The sequence below is a fragment of the Anolis sagrei genome, chromosome 5 (assembly GCF_037176765.1).
Source record: "Anolis sagrei isolate rAnoSag1 chromosome 5, rAnoSag1.mat, whole genome shotgun sequence".
NCBI classification, from domain to species: Eukaryota; Metazoa; Chordata; class Lepidosauria; order Squamata; family Dactyloidae; genus Anolis; species Anolis sagrei.
In genome coordinates this window covers 91,950,797-91,976,034 of record NC_090025.1, presented here as the reverse complement: position 1 = coordinate 91,976,034, position 25,238 = coordinate 91,950,797, and the positions used below count along the sequence as shown (strand labels likewise).

The 25,238-nt window shown below is 40.6% G+C and overlaps 1 protein-coding gene across 1 annotated transcript in view; it reads right to left on the bottom strand.

Annotated features, from left to right (window-relative positions):
* Positions 1-447: 447 nt before the first annotated feature.
* Positions 448-25,238, bottom strand: part of STK38L (serine/threonine kinase 38 like) — a 36,213-nt gene continuing 11,422 nt past the window's right edge. Inside the window, exons 2-14 of the mRNA XM_060778237.2 lie at positions 21,686-21,830; positions 19,099-19,150; positions 18,172-18,294; positions 17,025-17,108; positions 13,204-13,327; positions 12,585-12,739; positions 11,807-11,909; positions 8,227-8,288; positions 7,579-7,696; positions 6,097-6,220; positions 4,287-4,382; positions 3,248-3,339; positions 448-846 (exon numbers count right to left, since the gene is read on the bottom strand). Coding sequence (XP_060634220.1) covers positions 719-846; positions 3,248-3,339; positions 4,287-4,382; positions 6,097-6,220; positions 7,579-7,696; positions 8,227-8,288; positions 11,807-11,909; positions 12,585-12,739; positions 13,204-13,327; positions 17,025-17,108; positions 18,172-18,294; positions 19,099-19,150; positions 21,686-21,819 — 1,395 coding nt within the window. The 5' untranslated portion in view covers positions 21,820-21,830 and the 3' untranslated portion in view covers positions 448-718. The remainder of the gene's footprint in view (positions 847-3,247; positions 3,340-4,286; positions 4,383-6,096; positions 6,221-7,578; positions 7,697-8,226; positions 8,289-11,806; positions 11,910-12,584; positions 12,740-13,203; positions 13,328-17,024; positions 17,109-18,171; positions 18,295-19,098; positions 19,151-21,685; positions 21,831-25,238) is intronic.

Below are 25,238 nucleotides of genomic sequence, written 5' to 3'. Positions count from 1 at the left end.
ACAAATGTTACAGAAGTATTAACTTTCCCTATGTTATCCAAAACTAAAAAAAAAGTTTTCTGCCTTACATACAGTAGAACCTATCTTGTCCATAACCAAGGGATTGTCTGTATAAGAAATGTAAAATAACCTGAAATCCTAGTTAGTCTGAACCAGGATATGCAAGTAATTTTGTGACAACTTTTGTGTCGCGATATTTCATTGGTGGGGAACAACACCACAACACTCTGGATCTTATACCATTATGTCTTAAAACTTACCCAGACCAACACATATGGGGCAGCATTATTAAGAAAAGAACCGACTTTTTATTACATATTTTATATTTTTTTCAACCCCTGGGCAAATTAGATGTATTACAATACAAACAGAGCTATAGCTGATCTCTCTCACACACACACGTGCACACGCACACACACGCACACACAGGCAGTGCAGATACAAAGATGATATCCATTCCTTTATTTATTCCAGTACCTTTGTTATAATAAAGTTAACAAAAATATTCACTATTAAAAAAAGAAGGAAGAAGCCAGCTGGCACTGCCAACTAATTCTTGTAGTAGTCTTAGAAATCCTAATCCGGTAGAATTTCCTAATTTCTTGGTCAATGTGCACCAGTCTGTGTGAATGTTTCAGTGTATCATGATCTGTGCCAAGCATGTCTTATTGATGCAGCAGCTACCTGAGTTCATATTTATGTTTTCTTCTGCTGAGTTTCACAACTTCCCAGCTTTCATATAAGATGGGATGGAGCCACGCTGAGTGAGCCCTTCAAACCTCTTGTAGGTGTAGTTAAGAAAAACCCAGTCTTTGGATTTGTAGTCAGGTTCTGTGGTGTTTGGCACTGGAACAAAAATAAACAAACAAATATTAAAGGTGCATGCATAGCTTGTTTAACATCCATCACACAACCTCAAGTTAACAGAGTATAGGAATAAATTGGTAAGATGTCAAAGACTTAAAGACATTTAAATCACACAAGTAAACAGATAATGTACCTCATCTGGAATATGCAATAGAACAACTACTAGCACATACAAATCCTTCAAAATGCTTTGAATAAGCTATTTTTCTTCCATATTGTTAGGTTCCCACAATTATCTTTTTATCAACTGTGTACTTTATTCAGCTGGAAACTCTTAGGACAAGCCTGGTCATCTCAAGGATTCTACTGAATCTCATCTCAAACCAAGTATTTTTATTATTATTTCTAAAAGGATAAAGCAAAAAGCAAAAAAACCAAACCAAAACAAAACAAAAACATTTTACTAGTAAAAGCTCTGATTTAAAATGACATCTCAGGGTAAAACATATTTCTGGAAGCCTGGATTATGGTTTAAATCTTTCCACTGTTCACTTTACTACACCCACTTGACCATCTTTCCTTACATGACCTCTTCAAACTGTTAAGATGATTATTCCATCTTCCCTGGTCCCATTTACATCTCCATCCCTGAGCTTCTTATATATGTTCCCATACCTTCTTTGCTCTCCTTCTCATACAATATGTCCACTCCAAGAATAGCAGTATGGTGCTCTACTAACAGTCTCCACTCTTTAGGATACTTTTCTATTGAACTGCCTTGTTCCATCATTCTTTTGTTTGTTACATGGATTATAAGCTTACTAGACTTGAACTCTGTTTCTCTGGTGAAGAATATGTCTAATTCGTGCTAAGGATATTTCCCAAAATGGTGGATTAAAATTTAGGCTACCCTTTCTTTAGATTTTGGCTCTAGATGTTTTCTCTCACATACTCCTCTCCTCTGCAACAATTTTTCTCTTTTGCTAAGTACATCTGCTTCCTTTCTCCATTTACCCCAGTTCCTTGTCTCTTGCTCTCTCCCTTGCCTTTAAAAAACAATTGGTGTACAAATTTACACATCAATTAAATTCCCCTTTACAAGGAAGGTTTCAGGCCATGGAATACAGAATCCCTTTGCCAGTCTGTGAAATAAAAGACCAATCAGTCTGTGAAATAAAGACCCAGGAGGTTGAGGGTGAACCCAGCGAAAACGGAGATCCTTTGGCTGGGCCGTCCGGGTGGGAAGGAGATCCAGCTGCCTACCCTGGATGGCGAGACACTACGTCTGTCACCTTCTGTAAAAAGCCTTGGTGTCTTATTGGACCCTCTGCTCACAATGGAGGCCCAGGTCTCTGCTGTGAGCAGATCTGCATTTTTCCACCTACGTCAGGCTAGGTAACTGGCTCCCTACCTATCAAGGAACGACCTGGCTATGGTGATCCAGGCGACGGTCATCTCGAGGCTTGACTACTGTAACGCCCACTACATTGGCCTTCCTTTGTCAGTGATCCAGAAACCGAAGCTGGTGCAAAATGTGGCAGCTCGTCTTCTCGCCGGGGTGCCGGCGAGGTGTCGTATCACCCCAATCCTACAACAGCTGCACTGGCTACCGATTGAGTACCGGATTACTTTCAAGGTGCTGGTACTAACCTTTAAGGCCTTATATGGTCTGGGGCCGGTGTACCTGAGGGCCCGCTTATCCCCCTACCAACCCCAGAGATTACTTCGATCCGAAGACCAAAATTTGCTTGAAGTCTCCAACATCCGGACTTATCATCTGTCCTCTACTAGGCAGAGAGCCTTCTCGATTGTGGCCCCTTATTTATGGAATGCCTTGCCAGTTGAAACCCAATTTATCCGAGACTACTTGCTTTTCGGAAAGCCTGTGAAACCTTTCTCTTCCAACAAGCTTTCAATGGGTGAATAACTCGGGACTATGTCTGTTCTTGTTTTATTGTATTTTAAAGTTAATATTATTGTTTTAATCTACTGCTGTAAACCACTCCGAGCAAAATTGGGAGTAGCGGCATACAAGTCAAATAAATAAATAAATAAAACTAAAATAAATCAAAGCATTGGATGAGGAAGGAGCAATGCATTTCAAAGCTTTGTCTTTTAGATTCCTGCAGCTACAGGGCCAGTGACCATAGTGGCCACAAACTGAACTTTTCCAAGTTTTGTTCTAAATCCCTTTGAGTATTACAGTAGTAGAGACTGCTCTGAGCTGAACAGCATTCAGAGTGATGGCTAATTCACCATGATCAGGGTGATCCTAATGCATGGCATCCTCTCTTGGATAGTGCAGAGATAAAAGTTAGGTAGCTAAAATACAACATGGAAAATGGTCACCAGTAGACCAGTAGATAAATATTTTAAAAACCATCTTATTCTCAAAATTTTGGTAAGCTTAATGAACATGACAGTATTAGTGTGTTCTCACCTGGCTGTAAAATATCAGATTCTGGGAATTCATCAAAATTGGAAGTGTCATCAATGCTCTTGATTTCGATAGTGATTGCAGCTGGCCTCTCTCTACAACACATACATACACAAAGGTCAGAATAGTCTGCATAATTTAATCTTGCTTTCAAACAAAAGCGATAGCAGTGCTGTCACTTCCAAGATGTTTAGATGAGAAAATTCCTTGAAGCAGTCATTATGAAGGTGTTCAGTGGTGAGACCAAAATCACTTTTATGAATCTTCCATTTTTATCCCCTTGTACAATATACTGAATCCCACTCAATGCTGGCATCTAGTAGCAGAACAGTAGAAACTCATTTCTCACTAGGATGAAATATGTTCCCCGAGAAAGATGCTCAGCCTCAACCCATTGTACAATATCATTTTCTAGCCAGAAGAAGCCTTAACTTTCTCGAGTTACCAGTGCTACTCTTGGCTGTATAAAATATGCTGGGGGGGGGGGGGGGGGATAACAAAGGTCTTTTCCAGAAAGGGCTTTTTCTCATCAATAGTTGTCACTGGTACTTTTTGCTTCAAATGCTTTGGAAAGTTTATAGAAGGCAATTGGTGTTTCAACCTTCAGCTTACACACATAATAGCAAATCTCTCTATATATATACCATTGAAGGGTGGGGTCTCTTGCTGCAAAAACAACAGAAGTGTATGGCACCTTAAATACTAACAAGTCTTATTTGACATGTTTACAGTCACTGAAATCTTACACCAAATAAAACTTGCTACCTTTAAAATGATGATTTTAAAAAATGTTGTTTTGCTCTTAATATGGAGATGGTTGTCTTTTCACTGTATATCAATTCTCTTGCCACATCAACCTGACCTATCCTTGTAACCATGCTGCAGTCAGAAATTTCTTTTCAACACAATCCAAAGGGTTAGCTAAAATTTACAGGTCTGCTCACATTAATGCATACTTATAAAACTATCTCCAATACAATGACCTATCCACATCAAATGGTTTGTCACACTCACTTTATTTCACCTTCAACTATACTTTTACCTGATATGTCCCCAGTCAACACATTCAAAAAATGGGTGCGATTTGATTTCTTCTACTGCATTGCTACCAATTCTGTTTTCTGCATCAGTGCAAAATCTAAAAAATAGAAAAGTGTTACAACAAAGAATAGTCAACAATAAACCACCTGGGAACTTAAATCTCAGAAAAACTTGGTGCAGAAATACGAAAATTTAACTTGCCTACAATATTTCCAAATTCGGGAAATATTCAAACAGGATGTGAAGGTTGGATTTGAAGATAAAGAGACAATATGGGACAAAATATTAAAAATAGAGAAGAAAACCATAACAAAAATATACAATCAATTGTTAGACTGGAAAACTGAGAGCTCGAAAATCATTTATAATCTTTTGAAAAGTATGCCTAGCAGTATCATTGGTTCCTACATGAATCAACATGGGGGGGGGGGCAGTAATGGGGCTTGAGGAGCCCGGTGAGACTCTGAGTGACGTGGTGTATTTTTGCCCCTGGGAGCCATCTCATCCCGTCTGGAAGAGAAGGCAGTATCTAAGTCACTGTGGTATTCCCCAAGATGTTGTGTTTCCTGGTCAGGTGTTAGTTGTCTAAGGATTTGGAATCTATTGTGTAAATTCAGCTGAGCAGAAGTATTCTGAGGAGGCTTCCTGGTCCTATGTCTTTCTAAGGGTGACATTCCTCCAAGCCTGAGGGTTGTCCACATTTGAAGTGATCTCCTCATAAAGCCTCCCCATAATGTTGGTGTGATGTGGGTTGCATGTCTAGAACAGTGTATTGTGTGGTTTCCAAGAACAGCTCGAGTTCCTGAATGTCCTTAAGCGTCTTAATACGGCCCTCAAGTTGTTGGATCCTCTGTTCCATGAGAGCCATCTGCTTACACTTGGTGCAGATGTCATTGAGTAGTTGTTACATGAAGAAGCTGAACATGCCAAAGCTTGTGCATGAGACGGGAAGGTTTTTTTATTTGTTTACAGTATTTATATTTAGCCCTTCTCACCCCAAAGAGGACTCAGGGCGGATTACAATGTACACATACATGGCAAACATTCAATGCCATAGACACGCGACATATATAGAAGATAGTCAGAAGCTATTTCACATTCCAACTTCTGGTCAACAGGGGAGCTGTTGCTTCACCGTCTATCTGCGACACTGATGAAGTACTTTCTGCATTCCCTGCAGGCTTTTGCTCGAGATTTATTTTATGGCCTCGTAAATTTTGTTTAATTAGCCTCCTCACACATAGGTGGTACCTAAATTTTCTACTTTCGGGTTGCAAAGGTCGACAACAAGCTACACAATTGGCCGGAAGCTCACTCCAACCCAGGCTGGCTTCGAACTCATGATCTTTCGGTCAGCAGTGATCTTTAATGCAGCTGACACCCAGCCAGCTGCGTCACAGTCCCAGTGCTTTTGTGTTGTTCCATCTGCAGACTGCTAATAATCTCCCCTTTTGTGTATGTTTTATGCAGGGGTAAAGGTGTGAGCAAACACTCACTCCCAGATAGCTTCAAAGAACAGAGAACAATCAGTCACTAATTGCTGACCTAAAACTGTCGATCGCTGCTGGCTGAAGAATTTAGCCTCACCTCCCAAACAAAACGAACACTCAGAACAGCCAGTCTTAAACACACACTTAGATTTCGAATGCACTCTAAGACAAGCCTTATCTAAAGCAAAGGGAGCAAAGATGGCTTCTTGCTTCCACAACTTTTGTGGGAAGTCTAGGCAGAGGCTGTGTAAACATGTAGTCGCATTTCCTCCACATGAAGAAAAAGGCAGGGGAAGAGCAATGGCAATGTTATCTACTCACTTTAGAATCAAGTCCTTGGATTTTTCTGAAATGGGAACCTCAGGTGGAAATACCAGGGTCTCTTTCCAATTCATAACTTTCCGATATGTTTCCTGTGGTGTTTCAGAGCAAAAGGGTGGATACCCTATAAAAAAAACCAAAATGTCAGAGCTATTTGACCATCAAACTTAAGACTTATAGGAACAGATATAAACCTATAAACAGAACCTAATATTAATTCTGTAATTCTATAATAGGTTTATTTGGTAATTCTATCAAAATTCTCAACAGAAAAATGAAGACATCTGCCTTCAAAATTAATTTTTAAAATGAAGAATGCTTCTAAGAATCCTCTCCCACATATTTATTTCTTATATGCCACCTCCCAGGAATGGAGGTGGATAACAACTGATTAAAATATAAACATAACATGGATATGGGACCAGGCCTTTGGGTAATCTGGCAGGCTGACAAGGTAATGACGACCAGAATCTGGAAAGGACTATGGTAATGCTGAATGGACTTGCGGATTTTAGAACACGGCGAACGTTGGCCACTAGACTGGCTTTTAGTTGTTATTGTATTAATTTGAATGTCTTATCTATTGTGGTTATTGCTGTTGAATTGTTGGCGTCGAATTGTGCCGGTTGTAAGCCGCCCTGAGTCCTCCCTTGGGGGTTGAGAAGGGCGGGGTAGAAGTGCCCGGAATAAATAAATAAATTTATGAATAGCACATAAACCAGTTAAATCAGTAGTTTAAAATAAAATATTTAACCAAGGAAATGAAAACAACTGGTACATAATTTAAGACTTATAATTTGAAATCATCTGGACAAACCTGCTCAAAGAGACTGGCCTTTAATGCTGTTTTAAATTAAGTGCCAAAGGTGGGCAGATGTCAAACATAGTTTGAAATTTACCAACCAGAATAATGTGCAAAATATTGACACCCAAAGAAGGATAATAAGAGATAAAATGAATGAACATGAGAGAATCTTAGCTTAGAAATTTTACTGAATTTACAGTCATTTCATAGAAAATCATTTTTTTTCTTTCTATTCAAAGTTAACTTTTTAAAACCAGCAGCCTAATTTATAGGACAATCTATTGATATTATTAGATAAGCAAGAATAAGACAACACTGGAGATCTTGCCATTGATCCAGATAAGCCTTTGGCCCATACATAATATATACTAGTTAGCTACTTCAGCTGTCTGAGTTCTAGCTCTCATTCAGCCAGATTAACACCTCCAATCTATTCTCTCCACAAATTCAGACGACTACATGTTTAGAAGGTCCAGAAGCTTTCCGAAAGCACAAATTAACTCTAGAAAAGCAAAACTCCAGAGAACCAGGTCCTGTTTCCTCACTAAAACAGCCCAAACAGCATTGTACATGTTCAAAATGCTGACTGAATGTAGAAATCCAAAAATTGAAAAATTGCGGAGTACTGAGCTGAGTGACTGAAACTCAGAAAAAAAGTCATCTCCTATGCAACTTACCTATTAGCATTTCATACATAATCACCCCCAACGACCACCAGTCACATAATTTGTTGTAACCAGTTTGCAGAAAGACTTCTGGGGCAATATAATCTGGGGTCCCAACAGTAGAATAAGCCTGAAAACAAGAAGTGTTTTGAACTGTGGTAAAGTAACAGTTTTGTTTTTATGTGTTCATATACCACATATCTACATCTTGTTTGCAGATAATCTCTGCTTAGGAAAATCCCAGGTGAAACTTGAAGTCATTCCAGTATTTAGTATTGTTTTATTTTGAATGTCTGCAGTTGCTTCAAGATTGTAGTTAAATGTAGACTACTCAGTGGTTTGACCATTATTCCTTATTACCTCCCCTGCATTACTTTATCCACCATATTTGCCCGAAGAAAAGTTCTGGAACTGAAAGGCTTGCAAAGTATTGTGTGGCCCCTTTGAAAGCCTTTAGAGTTATTTGGTCAACAACTGAGTACTTTAACAAAGTTACACAACTGTTGGCAAATTAGCAGAATTGTCCACCTGACATCCAACTGTACCCTTATTAATTGACCAAGACATGAAAAGGCAAAAAGAACATATATAACAAGCAAACATATCCAAAGTAAAGCTCCTACTCTGAATATCTACAGAACTACTCAAGAAAGTACTTACAAGCTGACGCCTATTCTTTTTCCAGGTTTCTGCTTTTCTCTTCGAGTTCATATTCTGGAATGCTGATTTCACAAAGCAAATTTTAATTAATGCTTTCTGTTTTGAGAGCACAAGAAATATTCAGGTATGACTGGATTCAAATGTTATCCCTACAGGAAGGGATCTATTTTGGCATGGTTTTGTCTCAAACTGCACAGGTAATGTGTAAGCAAGTTTAATGTTTGGAGAACAAGGAATTATGTGGTTACTTCTATTCAAACTCCACAATGAGGACATGAAAAACAATCCATTCCCTCTTCATATTCTTTCAAAATATGGCACCTATGTAGATTGTTTTACAGCAGATCCATATACAGATCATGATTGAACTGGGTTTTAGAAATGTAAGAACCAGCATGAAGAAAAACATTTAGCACTGTAAATGTTAACGCAGATGACACCCAACTCCACTACTCATTTCCACCAGATTCCAAGGAAGCCCTTCAGATACTGGACCAGTGCCTGGCCACTGTGACAATCTGGATGAGGACAAACAAGGTGAGGATCAATCCTGACAAGACAGAGGTCCTCCAGGTCAGTCGCTCGTCTGACCGGGGTATTGGATGGAAACCTGTGCTGAACGGGGTTGCACTTCCCCTGAAGTCACAGGTCCGCAGCTTGGGGGTCCTCCTGGATTCAGCGCTGACACTTGATGCGCAGGTGTCAGCGGTGGCCGAGAGGGCCTTCGCACAACTAAAACTCGTGCGCCAACTGCGACTATACCTCGTGAAATCTGACTTGACCATGGTGGTCCATGCCTTAGTTACCTCTAGACTGGATTACTGCAATGCACTCTACGTGGGGCTACCCTTGAAGATGACCCAGAAATTACAACTTGTCCAACACTCAGCAACCAGATTAATAACCGGGGCGACTTACAGGGAGCGGTCCACACCCCGGTTTAAGGAACTTCATTGGCTGCCGTTCATCTTCTGGTCCCAATTCAAGCTGCAGGTTATCACTTACAAAGCTCTAAACGGTTTGGAACCTGCCTACCTTCGTGACCCTACTTCTCTCCATGAACCAGCACGAGTCCTTCGATCATTGGGGAGGCCCTCCTTTCGCCCCTGCCAGTTTTACAGACTCATCTTGTGGGTAAAAGGGAGAGAGCCTTCTCCTCTGTGACCCCCCAACTCTGGAACTCATTGCCCGGAAAGCTTAGGAAAGCCCCCACCTAAGAAACCTTTAAAAAGAATCTTAAAACCTGGCTATTTCGTTGTGCCTTTAGAGAAGTAACACAACCTTAAACTATTGCTCCATTCAACGCTATTGTCCCTGGAGTACACCCCCCCCCCCCCCCGTATGAAAGCCTGTTTTTTAACCTCTCTCCTTTTGAGCTCTCCCTCGTAAATTTACTCCTCTTTTATCTCTCCTTGAGTTTTAGTAAAAATACCAAATCTTGTACATGCTCATTGTCATTGTGTTTGTGGATATTGCATTTGTATATTGCTTGTTGTATTCATATGTTTTATGTATTTTATTGTGCTACTGCTTGTGTTTTGTTTTTTTATTTTACTGCAATTTGTTGTCTGGGCTTGACCTCATGTAAGCTGCCCTGAGTCTCCGTTGGGGAGATGGTGGTGGCGTAAAAATAAACATTATTATTATTATTATTAACATCCAAAGCCTTATTAATACCAAAATACTTGAAAGAAATAAGTTTTATTTACATCTGTAATAGTGTTTTATTTGCTGTAGATCCTGGCCTCATGTGTGATACAACAACATGAAATGGCAATACTGTACACAATGGTGAAGTATATCATCTTAAATTATATCCATGCTTTAAAAAAAAACAGCTCTTTGCAAACAGAAAGTCAGCATAAAATGGAAAGAGTATGAACCATTTTTGTTAATTTGTAGGGATATTTAAATCAATAGGATACAGAATATAGTTGATCCTCCATATCCACGGCTTTTATATTCACAGATTCAATCACCCATTGATTGAAAATATTTCAAATAATATATGCCAAAAACCAAACCTGATTTTGCCATTTTATAGAAGGGACATAATTTTACTATACCACTGTAATAAAACTATATGTAATGGGACTTGAGTATCCATGGATTTTGTTACTCTGAGAGATCTGGGAACCAAGCCCTAATGGACACCAAAGTTTTGCTGTATTTAAAAATGAGATCTTCCACCCAAAATTTTAAGTGATAAAGTCTGTTCCAGGAGTGGGAAACTTTGACTGACTCTCCAGGCTATAATTCTCATAATGGACAAGCTAGCAAGACCTTCCAGGACACTGATGTTCAAAGTATCTGAAAGGACAAAGGTTCTCCAACTCTAATATTCCCAACTGCCTCTCGGCCTACTGCCATGCAGCAGATCAGGCCAATTCACATGGGCTCAGTTCAGAAGATTTCTTTTGAGGCTGGAATAAGCAATCTTATCTTCTAATGACTGGGACAGCTAACAAGGCTGGCAAAACATTGGTGTCTAATTGGTTTACCACCAGGCACACTCTTAGAGATGGGGAACAAGATTGAAAAACTACTACAGTCAATCCATATCAGCTAATTTTACTTAGCCAATAGCAACAAATTTCATCTGGTTAGGAAGAGGCACTTGCTTCTGTGGCAACAGACCTAGTTTTCTTAGAAATCCAGCCACACCTTTTTGGCACTCATGGCGCCCTATGTATACAGACATCCTAAATGGGGGAAGCCGAAGGTAGGAAAGATCTCTGCCATGGTCAGAGATTTAGAAGATCCATTCAGAAGAATAATGTGTATCTTGAGGGACAGAAAGACCAGAACAACTCCCTGCCTCATCAACCTCTAAAACAACTTTACCACTTAGGAATATCCAGAAAAAGATACTCTGTTAGGGGAAAATTAAGCTCTAAAGCAGTGGTTCTCAACCTGGGGTCCCCAGATGTTTTTGGCCTACAACTCCCAGAAATCCCAGCAAGTTTACCAGCTGTTAGGATTTCTGGGAGTTGAAGGCCAAAAACATCTGGGGACCCCAGGTTGAGAACCACTGCTCTAAAGATATATGGATTTTGGCATTCTTGCACTAAAATCCCCCATGCCTTGCAACAAGTTTTTTTAATCCCCATATTTCAACTAACTGCAACTGGAAGTGAAAAAATCTAGGTTCAATTTTCCATTAAGATATTAAGCTTCCTGGGTAATAGTGAGACAATCATGATCTCACAACCTCACCTATCACACAATACTATCACGGGAGGAAATAGGAAGAGGTGCATTCTGTCTTAATCCCATGCAAGGTTATGCATGATATAAATATGAGTAAATAACATTGGGATTTAACTCATAGAGCAACGAACACTACAATGTTCTTCTGGAGTCATGACAGTGTCAAGTCCCAATTTATTTATTTTTTTAAAAAACTGAACCCAAAGAACATTCCTAGAGATTCTGCACTGACTGTGTTCTCTCCTGGAAAGTTTTAACACATGAATCATATTTATATTCTGCAAGTCTAACCTGTAAAAAGATAACAACCAAGGCCTCTCAGGTAGAACAGAGCAACCTAACGCTGAAAGCAAGAACACACTATACTTACAAAAGTCACTTGGTGGATTGTGTGTAAGGTTTCTGTAGAATTCGGTTCGATGAGCTTTCTTTAAACCTGTGCATAGTCCAAAATCAGAGAGTTTTACATGGCCCTACAGAAAGAAAACATTACTTGGGCTTAACTAGCTGAAATTCTTACAGGGGTGAGCTGCAAGTTTAATTGAAATTGTCCAATTCAGAAGATGAGGTACTGACAACACGAGAATAGTCACATAGTAAATCCTTAGGTTAACTGTGGGAAACTGATCTTCCAGACTGAAATTCTCACCACTGTCTAAACTGTGCCCACCTGTGCCATAAACCATAGGGCCAGCTTGACACAAATAGAAAATAGATTCTACCTAATCTCTTTAGAAAGATTTTAAAAAAAGAGAGACGTTCAACAGTGGATCAGAGTGCCTCAGACGGTGGCGGAATCTCCATTTTTGAAGGTCTTTAAAAGCAGAAGCTGCATGAACATCTTTCAACAGTGCTGCAATTTTGTATTCGTCCGCGGCAGGATGTTGTACTACATGGCCTTTCTGGTCCCTTCCAACTCTAAGATGCTATGACTCTATAATTCATTTGTACATGACAAAATGTTAAATTAATTCAAAATAGTCAGGATGAAATGAGCTCGTTCTTTCAAACAACACTATCTACTTCGGCAAAAAGGTTGGGGTGGCTTTCTAAGCTGCCCCACTCAATCCTACTAACATTTGGGTGTTACAAATATTTAAAATCAGAAAGAAGTTACAAACTACAGGAAGTATAAAATCATTATATACCTTTGCATCCAGCAGTAGGTTATCCGGTTTAATATCTCTGTGAATAAAACCTAGCTGATGAATGGCATCAATGGCCAGCACTGTTTCAGATATATAAAACTGAGTTTCTTCCTCTGACAAGGTGTCCTTCTTCATTAGTAAAGTCATCATATCACCTGAATCAAGAAAAACATACATTATAAAAATATACATTTCAATTGCTCTTGAAAATCAAAATGATAACATGGTTTCGTATCCACTGAGAAGTTCAAGTAATTCAAGTAATTCACAATAACACAGCTGTGTCAACTATTAAGCAAATAGATTAATAAGGTCCTTTCATTATGTGCACAGAACCCTACCCCTTACATTTTTATGAGATCCGTTCTATGCATTTATTGATTTTTCTCTACCACCAATTGTTCATTTTTCAGAAATGATTTTAATAGTTGAATTGCGTTTGTAACAGAATTATAGCCAGTGGAAATAAAGTATTCACCACCCTTAATCATGCTTAAGATATTGGGAATGGATCACATGACACATATACATTCCTGCTGTTTAGCATTGCTTCATCAGCCCAGTTCTCTGTCCAGATAGAATGATTCTGGTTTTCACCAAATTGAGAATATTTGCTTACCTCCAGGAAGAAATTCCATGATCAGATAAAGGTTACGTTTGTCCTGAAAACTGTAAAACATTTTCACTACCCAGGCACCATCTGCTTCAACGAGGATATCTCTTTCTGCTCGTATATGAGCTACCTGTCATAGGAATATTTCAAAACAAAATGCTCATGTCAATAGGAAAGACAGGTGCTTCTCTGCATAAATTATCAGCATGCCTATTTTATATTCAACATACCAATGCTCAATATTGCGAGAGAGCTTTTATGAACTTCGTCTGTGCGCATTCAGAAGATCTACAAACCACTCTAAACACCTTCGCAGAAGCATACGAGAAGCTCGGCCTGTCATTGAACATCGAAAAAACCAAGGTGCTGTTCCAGCAGACACCAGCCAACCCCTCTCCAATGCCAGTGATACAGCTTAATGGTGTAACATTAGAAAATGTTGATCATTTACACTACCTTGGCAGCCACCTATCCACCAAAGCCAACATCGACACCGAAATATGCTGCAAGCGCAGCATTTTTCCGAATGAAGCAGAGAGTGTTTGAGGACTGGGACATCCGTAGGGATACCAAGGTACTTGTTTATAGAGCTATTGTCCTCCCAACCCTGCTATATGCCTGTGAGATGTGGACTGTCTACAAACGTCACATGCAACTCCTGGAACGATTACATCAGCGCTCCGGAAAATCCTGCAAATCTCTTGGGAAGACAGGCGGACAAACGTCAGTGTGCTGGAGGAAGCAAAGACCACCAGCATTGAAGCGATGGTCCTCTGCCATCAACTCCGCTGGACCGGCCACGTAGTCCGGATGCCCAACCACCATCTTTCAAAGCAGTTGCTCTACTCCGAACTCAAGAATGGAAAACAGAATGTTGCTGGACAGGAAAAGAGATTTAAAGATGGGCTCAAAGCCAACCTTAAAATCTCTGGCATAGACACTGAGAACTGGGAAGCCCTGGCCTTTGAGCGCTCCAGCTGGAGGTCAGCTGTGACCAGCAGTGCTGCAGAATTTGAAGAGGCATGAATGGAGGGCGAAAGGGAGAAGCGTGTCAAGAGGAAGACGTGTCAAGCCAACTCCGACCGAGACCGCCTCCCACCTGGAAACCAATGCCCTCACTGCGGAAGAAAATGCAGAGCAAGAATAGGGCTCCACAGTCACATACGGACCCAGAAGAATACTGGAAGACAATCCTCCTCGGAAAACGAGGAATCGCCTAACAACAATTGCCTAAGTTGGTTGAAAATAGAGGAAGCACTAGTAACAGCTATAGCCACATTTTCCATCTAGGAACAATTCACTAATGTTAATTCTTAAATAAAATCAAGAGCAAGCTTGTCCAACCTGCAGCATATGGGTCACATGTGGCCCAGGACATATGTGAATGTGGCTCAACCCAAAATTATAAACTTATTTAAAACACTGAGGTGTTTTTGTAACTCAGTTGCATGGTTCTCAAGTGCAAACTTTGTAGATGACAATGGAATGGAATAGAATAATCAGAGTATGTTAGGTCTACAAATATTGGAGCATTGTTCATAAAACGCATTATAATCGCAAGCAGTTCAGCCAGAAGACCTGCTTGATAATTCTAAAAGACCCTCTGAACAGGGCAGCACATAATTAGGATTATTATGCAATTTTTTTATTGTCTGTGGTGGTGAATATTATGAAAATTATGCACAGAATTTATTTTTTTTGCTCGTCGTTTATCGTTAATGTTAGTGAATTTTGTATGTAGTCCAAGCCAATTCTTCTTCCAATGTGATCCAGAAAAGCCAAAAGGTTGGACACCCCGTATGTAGAAGAAGTTAAATATGCACAAATTCAATTGACATAATCTGAACATGGAGCCCCCGGTGGCGCAGTGGGTTAAACCCCTGTGCCGGAAGGACTGAAGACTGACAGGTTGCAGGTTCGAATCCGGGGAGAGCGTGGATGAGCTCCTTCTATCAGCTCCAGCTCCTCATGCAGGGACATGAGAGAAGCCTCCCACAAGGATGATAAAAACATCAAAACATCTGGGCGTCCCCTGGGCAACGTCCTTGCAGACAGCCAATTCTCTCACACCAGAAGTAACTTGCAGTTACTCAAGTTGCTCCTGACACGACAAAAAAAAAATTCTGAACATCAGTACTAACTCCATGCTTTAGTGTTACTGATTTCAATTTCTTTGTATCTATATTGCCTGCTTCCTTCTGGGCAAATAATTATAAATGCTGTCATATATATTTCATCATTTATCAAGCTTTAACTCTGTTTCACAAGAGGAAGCTTTTATGTGGCAAGATGCAGTCAACATGTCTCGTATGTCCTATAGTATGTCAATTTGCTTAATATTTCATGAAACAAGGCCACAAGGTCATCTGTAGCACCTTATCATATAATCCTCCAGAGATGCTTGACACTGCTTAAGTTATTGCTTCTACAGCTGCCAGGTGTGGAGTTGTTTCAAAACGCTTGCCAGTGGAGCTGCACTGAAGTACCTGTGGTAGTTGACATATTATACACCATTTAGGTTTTGAAGGACAAAGTTGTGTATATGTGGATTTACAATGTGAGACTGGTGATATTATAGCAGGTTAAGTAAAGATGCAATTGGACTGCAATTCCCACCAACCGCAGCTAATATAACCAACTGTGAAAGCTGCTAGGAGTTGCAGGACTGCTGCACTTGACTCACCCCTTTTTAAGATGGTCACTGAGGCCAGGATGGCATCACTGTTTTTTCTATTCCAAGCTTAAGTCAGATTATATTATGTGGGAACCAAAGCATAAATAATTTGATTTGAAATGTGCAGCAAAAATCTCATTCTCATCAAATCCTGCTGACTGGTCCAACATCTCTATGAACTAGCATACTGATCTTCCAGTTCTTGACTTTACCTGCAGAGATATGCAATGTACACTTACTGGAAACTAACAGGCTGCAAGAAGGACTTGATAATATGGTCCTCCTTTTAGCATCATGGATTCCATCATGGGTTTCATTACATATAGTCTGCCCTCCACATTTTGCCAGTTTGACTTTTGGAAATTTGATTAAAATTCTCTCTCTAGAAACCTCTAGGTCCTACAGTGAGACTCTGTGATCAACGTCTACCAGACACGGACCATAGAGTCTTATTGGAGGATCCCCTCCATTCTGCCTTGGTTAGACCACACCTGAAATATTGTGTCCAATTCTGGGCACTGCAATTGAAGAGAGATGTTGACAAGCTGGAATGTGTCCAGAGGAGGGCGACTAAAATGATCAAGGGTCTGGAGAACAAGCCCTATGAGGAGCGGCTTAAGGAGCTGGGCATGTTTAGCCTGAAGAAGAGAAGGCTGAGAGGAGATATGATAGCCATGTATAAATATGTGAGAGGAAGCCACAGGGAGGGGGGAGCAAGCTTGTTTTCTGCTTCCTTGGAGACTAGGACATGAAACAATGGCTTCAAACTACAAGAAAGGAGATTCCATCTGGACATGAGGAAGAACTTTTTGACTGTGAGAGCCATTCAGCAGTGGAATTCTCTGCCCCGAAGTGTGGTGGAGGCTCCTTCTTTGGAAGCTTTTAAACAGAGGCTGGATGGCCATCTGTCGGGGGTGATTTGAATGCAATATTCCTGCTTCTTGGCAGGGGGTTGGACTGGATGGCCCATGAGGTCTCTTCCAACTCTTTGATTCTATGATTCTATGATCCAGATTCATAACGAGGTGTTCTCTGAGGTAAAAAAGGGGGTGTTTCATTCAGTTTCTCACCCCTAAATCCAGCAAATCTGGGAATCTGACTGTATTGGTTTTGAAGAGCTTAAAGGTATCCAAAAAAAAAAAAAGAAATATACCTGTTCTTTCTCCAACATGTCAGCTTTTCGTAGTATCTTCATTGCATAAATATGACCCGTATCTTTTTTTTGGACAAGGCGTACCTATAGATTAACATTTTAAAAAAAGAAAACAATTATGGCCATGTACTTGAATAATGCAAAATCAAGTTCACAATACTGAAAGTAAATTAATTTTCTAAAACAGTAGGAAGGTTCATAATCTAAGAGGTAAATATGCTACTTCTCCATTCTTGAAGTTCCACACAAAGTGACTTGAGAAAACAGGAGGTAAATGGAACACTGGCACGGCCCAATTAAATACTAGTATATAACAAAGGTTTTTAAAATGTTGTTAAAGAGATAGTTTGGAAACGGAGGAAAATGTTTTTAAAAATGAAGAATGTTAGATGTATTACAGCATATCTGCCAACTCCCACAACAATCCATCATTACCAGGGTGAACAGTCACTGAGACAAATATTGTTGGCAAAATAATTTATTTATTTATTTAGAACTTTTATATTAAAAGTCCCGCAGAGGGACTCAGTCCAGTTCACAACAAAAGATTCATAAACAAAGACTTAAAACATCACATCTCATAATACACTAACACATTAAAAATACAATCATATAATTTCACAAGGCCAAGTCGTCAGAATGAAGTCACAATTCATCACCATCTGTCCGTGTGGTCAGGAGTTATTGACTCACTCATCAAATGCCAAATTCCAGAGCCAAGTTTTCACCAGTTTTCTAAAAGTCGGGAGAGAAGGGGCTGTTCTAATCTCCAATGGGAGAGTTCCAGAGCCGAGGGGCCACCACCGAGAAGGCCCTGTCTCTCGTTCCCACCAGAAGCGATTGCAAGGGTGGTGGGACAGAAAGCAGGGCCCCTCCAGAAGATCTTAACAACCTTGATGGTTCATAGGGGAGAATCCGTTCGGACAGGTAAACTGGGCTGGAGTTGTTTATTTATTATTTATTTATTTATTAGATGCACTTATTGACCGCCATTCTCAGCCCTTACGGGCGACTCATGGCGGTGTACAGTACACATAAAAAGACAGTTAGGGATTTATAGGTCAGCACCAGCACTTTGAATTGTGCTCGGAAGCTAATTGCTGAAATAAGCTGAAAGGGAAACCTTTAAGAAGATCAAATTACTAACCTCTCCAAATGCACCCCTTCCAATAACTTTCAAAGATTCAAAGTCATCTAGGCCTAGCCTTGTTCTCTTCAGCCGTAAAAATTCTGTTTCTTTACGTGCATGCTGAGATCTTCGCAGCTTTTTCTGTAAGAAATAATTATGTTCTAAATGTGGGAGATCTTTTAATAGCCCTAATGCTAAGACAACAATATGAATAAATAAGCTATGTAACAATATTTGTACTAAAAATGGGATAGGCACATAAAGGCAGCAAATTTTTAATACAAAATTGCAATCTATAGAAGAATATTTGGCTATTCATTTGTAGGCTCTTGTGGATTCCCAGAACAGATAATTCACTAAGAAGTCATATTTGATCTGTTGGTGTTCAATCGTCTCCCTGAAACATTAGGCAACAATGAGACATCAGGGACAACAGCTGGATCCCAAATGAAAGGTAACACATACAAGAGAATACAACTTATTTGAATGGCTGCTTCATGGCAGCAATAGTTTGCATAGTGTTAACAAGTGTCATCCAGCAGAGCTTTTCCAAGTAGTGAAGTTACTGCTTCCACCAAGCTATTATTCACCTAGATTTCATGCTTCTTTCAGCCTGAATAGAACAAGGTCTATAAGTGCCAGATTAAGACATTTTCCAGGCCTATGACTGGCATTATGTCAATTGAATATTCTTACAATTTGTTATTTTTGGCAGGAGGCATGATTTTATGTTATAGGATTTCTATTATTGGCTCTAAATTTTGTATAGTTTACTACTGTATGGACCTTGAGTCTTTTTTTCAGGAAAGGGCCTCTAACAGATTGAATTTTAGGTGCATGATAAATGAAAAAGAAAGACATATGCTCATGAAACATTAAATTAAAAACACCAAAAGCCGAACAATAAAACATGAATGCATTGAAATGTAACTGCAATCATTTTACCTCTTCATCTGCTAAACCTTCTTCTTCCATGGCAGCTTCTAGTTTCTTCTGCCTATGTTGGTACACAAAAGTACACCAGTTTTACAAAAGAAAAGTCCTTTCATTTTGCCCCACGCCATATCAGTAAGAGAAGAATACAACAATGTTGCTTGTTGGTTTAGGGCAGCAGTCCCCATACTTTTTGATTATGGAACCCTTCAGAAGACATTTCCCGCTAACTCTATCCCTGTTTTTTCTGTGGAACCCTAATTCAATTTCTAAACATTGTGAACTAACAAAGTTCTTCCTTCTTTCATCTAACTAATCCTATTGCCTAGGTGTTTTTTATTATTATTATTTACATTTGGAAATAAAAAGAATCAATTTTGTTTTTAAAGCAGAGGTACACTGAATTTCAGTAAGATCTCCATATTCTAGAATCGACTTTTTAAAAGGTTTTTAAAAAAAGATTTAAAAGATTTTTTTCCCAGAACCCCATGATATTTTTTGTGGAACGTAGTTTGGGAGCCTCTGGTTTACAAGATAGTCTACTGCCTGTTCCACTGAACACCATTTTCTTGTTTGGTTCACTCTTTTCTTCTTGGGGAGCAGTGGGGATAACAGTACCCATGTAAAACCTAGCTTGGCAAAATCCCCGAAAAGCATTCTCTTGGCCAATTCACACAGAACAAGCCATGTTTAATGGCAGATCAACTTACAATACATCACAATAATCTGAATAGGTGATTACCACAGCATGGATACCATATATACTCGAATATAAGCCCAGTTTTTCAGCCTTTTTTTCAGGCTGAAAATTCTCCCCTCGGCTTATATTTGGGTCAAGGAATGATGGAGGAGGAGGGAAAGGCAAGCCTTCCTCGGCAGCCTCGGTGGCGGCAGAGGAGAAGGAAGCCCCTGCGGCAGGCTTTTCCGCAGGCTTGCTCTCCTTCCTGGTCCCATGCGCGGCCGCGGTGGGGGGGGGGGCAGCGGCGGGAGGAAGCACAAAAGCCACACATGGAGTAAGGGGGGAGGGGAAAGTGTTCACCGCTTCCCTTCCTCTCTTGTCGCGCGCACACCTTCTTCCTTGTCTCATGCGCGGCCACGGAGGCGGGGTCAGTGGCAGGAGGACACAGGAAAGCCGTGCATGGTGTGAGGGGAACGGGGCAAGTGCGCGCCACTCTCCTTCCTCTCTTGCCGCGCGCGCACCTTTTTCGGCAGTGGAGGCAGGGAAGATGTGCAAGGGGGAAGAGAAAGGTGCGCGCCTTTCTCTCCTCCCTTGCCCTGTGCGTGCCTTTACCGCCGCTGCCGAAGAAGACGCAGCGGCAGTAAAGGTGCGCACCTTTCCCTTCTCCCTCGCGCGTCTTTCCTGCCTCCGCCACCGAAAAAGGTGCACGCGCGGCAAGAGAGAAAGGGGAGTGGCATGCACTTGCCCCGCCCCCTCACACCATGCACAGCTTTCCTGTGTCTTCCCGCCTCTGCCCCTGTGGCTGCGCATGGGACAAGGAAGAAGGTGCGCGCGCTGCAAGAGAAGAAGGGGAGCGGTGAGCACTTTTCCCTCCCCCCTCGCTCCATGCGCGTTTTTTTCTGCTTCCTCCCACCGCTGCCACCGCCACCGCGGCCGCACATGGGACCAGGAAAAAGGAGAGCAAGCCTGCGGAAAAGCCTGCCGCAGGGGCTTCCTTCTCCTCTGCCGCTGCCGAGGAAAGTTCGTGCTCCGCAAGGGGGGGAGGGAATGACAGAAAGCTGGGTGGTCATCTCTTAAACTGACCAGTAGCGGCTGCATTTTTCACCCTCAGCTTATACTCGAGTCAATAAGATTTCCCAGTTTTTTGTGGTAAAATTAGGTGCCTCGGCTTATATTCAGGTCGGCTTATATTTGAGTATATATAGTAATTGCAGCACAAGAAAACGCTACCAAATGTCCAAGAGAATTCTTCTAAAATCTCTTTTGCTACTCACACAGAGAAAGAAGATTAACAGGGCAATCTTACACATACCAAGGTTCAATAGGGCAAACCCCCACCCCACCCTGTCATTGGATGAGGAAGTGCAACCTAAAGAACCATTTGACTTGGTCATGCCTTTATAGAAATCTTCAAGCAGAGTAAATTTAGGCAACTACCTTTGTTCTTGCTCAATTCTAAGAATTCTAGATTGAAAGTACAAACACTATTTTGAGAGTCCATTGAAAGGTATTTCTTAATTTCAATAGAATTGCACACATTTTTTAAGAAAACCCAATTACAAACAAAAGCATATAGAGTAAGGGTGGGAATCATGTTGCTTTCTACTGCAAATCTCAACATTTTTCACCATTAGTCACACTTTAATTTATTTCGTGCCAAAAGCATTGCATAAAATAATTTATCTAAAACTGACAAAATAGTTTATCTAAAACTGAGAAAATAAAGGCATTACAAGCTGCTAGATAGTTTTATACCAAAAACTGGCAAAAGCTTTAAACAATTCTTCCTTTGCTTTACACATTAGTTAGGCTGGTGAGGGCTGATAAGATTTGCAGTCAAGCATTATCCGGACAGCCTTATTATTCCAGCCCATAATCAAGACAGAGAAAAAGTGAAAGAGGAATTGCAACACTCAATACCTGGTTTCTCTTTCCTCATGCTGCAAAATTAAGTTACTATAAAAGTTCTCCAAAGTGAGCTTGGCCACAGTCACCCTCTCCCGGGTATGATTGCTCATAGGAGCGGATGTTGGAGTCCCAGCAGTCATTGCCATAGTAACATGTACTGAAATAGAGTACAGAAAATAATAATTACTGAATAGAATAAAATTTGTTGTGCCCCCCCCCCCCCCCACACACACACACACAAACAGAAAACCCACAATGAAGAACACAGTCTCTTACAGTATTGACTTCGTCTGGATTGATTTAGTGATGCAAGATGCTTACAATTTGGCAACCTCTGAAGTGAATGAATGTGGACTATATGTTGACATGTTTTAACTGTGTTGTGCCCTGCCTCTAGCCTTATATCACACAAAAAGAAAAATCTATTTTGATATTTTCAGCTTGGCTTCCAAACAGTATAACAAGATATCAACCAGGCAGAAAACAATTAAACAAAAAAGAAAAATTAGGTCAGAAAAATGTAATACCACCCAACACAGAAATGACAGTTTGAACTCAACCACTACCCATCTAAGTTGCAAGAAATAGCAAGTAAGACAATGAAAAAGTCGCTAAGCATTGCCGAGATACAGGTCAGTATCTCTACACATACTCTAGGGGTTAAGATAAACACAAGACAGATAAGCTTTAAAAACAAAAAGAAGAGTTTACTTCTGACTGAAGGCAAACAACTCACTAGGGTGTTAATAATCCTTTTTATATGTGCCAGGTCCATCACCCATGCTGGTCACAGCAGCCTGTGAAAGTGGTAGCCATTCAGAAAGCTGCCACACACACCTCCCTACGTCCGTCCTCCCTCCACATACATACAAACATTCACTTATTATATACGAGCTTGGGGACCTGGCGCTGCCCGGGTTATTTGAGAAAGGCATTGTGTGCCAAGGTTGCTCTGTATCAGTTATGTTTGTGGCTTGCAGTGGTCTCAGGAAGTAAGTGAAGGTATTGAGAGTCCCATTGCCCATGGTTCATCCTTTAAAAACTGCACCAGGATCAGTCATTGGATGAGGGTCAGAGTGGCCTTGTGAACTGAGTGGAGGTACTTCAAGTCCCATCATCCGTGGTCCGTCCTCCTCAAAACTGCACCAGGATGTAGAATGGGTCATGGGGGCTCTGTGTGCCAAGTTTGGTCTGGATTGGTAATTGGATGAAGGTTGCAGTGGTCTCAGAAAGTGAGTGAAGGTACTGCAATTCCCATCATCCATAGTCTCTCCCAAACCACACCAGAATGTCAAGTTCGCCATGGGGACTCTCTGTGCCAAGTTTGGTCTTTATTGGTAATTGGATGAGGGTCACAATGGTCTCAGGAAGTGAGCAAAGGTACTGCAAGTCCCATCATCCATGGTTCATCCTCCTTCAAACAGTACCAGGATGTAGAGTGGGTCATGGGGCACTGTGTGTTAAGTTTGGTCTTTATCGGTCAGTGGTTGAGGTTCACTGTGGTCTCAGGTAGGGAGTGAATGTACTGCATGTCCCATCTTCCATGGTCCATCCTCCCAAAACTGCACCAGAATGTTGAGTGGGTCATGGGGAATCTGTGTGCCAAGTTTGGTCTTTATTGATCATTGGTGTGGGTCACAATTACAGAAAATACAGGATAACCAAGAAAAAATGCAGGAAAGTCTGCAAAAAACATTCCAAGACGAGATAGGGAAACTAAGAAGCAAAGCCAAAGAAGAAATTTCGACAATCAAAAAAGATGTCAGAGATATCCATCAAGAATTAAAGGTAATTAAAAAAGACAATGCCAGCATTATAAAATCATGTGATAAGATTAACCAGAAAATTAAGGGTTCCATTATTATTATTGTTGTTATTGTTATTACTATCAAGGAGAGCTGATGGCCATCTTTGGGAGGGCTTGCATTGTGTCTTCCTGCCTGGCAGGAGTGAGTGGGGTTGGACTGGATGGCCACTGGGGTCCCTTCCAACTCAAGGGTTCCATTATTATTATTATTATCATCATCATCATCATCAAGCAGAGCTTGGTGGCCATCTGTCGGGAGAGCTTGCATTGTGTCTTCCAGCCTAGCAGTAGTGAGTGGAGTTGGACTGGATGGCCATTGGAATCCCTTCCTACTCTAGGGTTCCATTATTATTGTTATTGTTGTTGTTATTAAGCAGAGTTGTATGGCCACCTGTCATGAGGGCTTGGATATATGTTCCTCCCTGGCAGAATTGGAGTCAAACTGGATGACCATCCCTTCCAACTCTAGGATTCTATTATTATTGTTGTTGTTATTGTTCTTATTAAGCAGCGCAAGATGGCTACCTGTCAGAAGGGCTTGGATGTGTTTTCCTGCCTCGGAGAATTAGGGTTAGACTGGATGGCCACTAGATTCCCTTCCAACTCTGGGGTTCTATTGTTGTTGTTGTTGAGGAAAGGACGTTGGACCCAGCCCTGGGTTCACTCTAGGTAAAGGTATTCCCCTGACATTAGGTCCAGTTGTGTCCGACTCTGGGGGTTGGTGCTCATCTCAATTTCTAAGCTGAAGAGCTGGATCTGATAGTCTTGGATTTGAAATCAATTCCAATGGGTGTTTTAAAATTTTATTTGGTGTGTGCTGGAAGAGGGGTGGTCTTATACAGTGAGTATATCCCAAACTCTGTATTTTAACTGTAAAAGTTGGGTGGGGGTGGGGGTGGGGGTAATCTTATATGTCTTATATCCCGGAAAATACGGTACTGTTAGTCACAGAAGGAAAAACATGTAGATTCAAAGAGCCCAGCCTCAAGCATTCAACCATGTTTCACAAATCCTGTTTTCATTCATTTTTGAATTATCATAAGGCCAAAGCTAGACTTCTCAAAAAGAAAAAAGGAGTTTTCTAGAAAATTGAATTTTACACTCAGTATCATATTGTGCTTTTTGTGTATGTGTCAGAAATTCATATAGTATTCTGATTTTGCAAGCCATTAAAGTGAACTGATGACTTAATATCTAGGTAATTTAGTATTTGAAATAAAAAAGTAGTGAACACTGCAAAAGATTCCATTCTTTTTCTTCCAAAAACTTTATTAGCTACCCACAATAGCTCCTTCTGGCAGCGAAGTTCCAATACAGAAAGCGTCTGAACGTTGTGTTTCCTTGCTCCACCCTATTAGCCTTGGATGTTTTGAAAAGGGGCCACCCATGTTTCCTGGAAGGGACCATAAAGAAGCCATTATTCCTTCTCCAGATCATGCCACCTACATAATGGAATCATTCTATTCCTGGCACAAGATAAACAAGACAGCTGAAATGTTTAAAAGGGCATTTGACCAGCCAGTTTTATTTGGCTGCAGATCTTAAAGTTAAGTGCCAAACCATTCTCAAATCCATTGAAAATCTGCTTCATGGAAAGGAAAAAGAGGAGAAATAACTTCAGACAAATCTTCTTTATATCTATAATTACTGGGGGTGGGGATTCCATTCACCTTTAGACTGAAATAATCTACTGTATAAAGTCAAATCACCTTTTAAATATGGTGAATATGGGGCTCCTGCACTCTTTAATATTAAGAA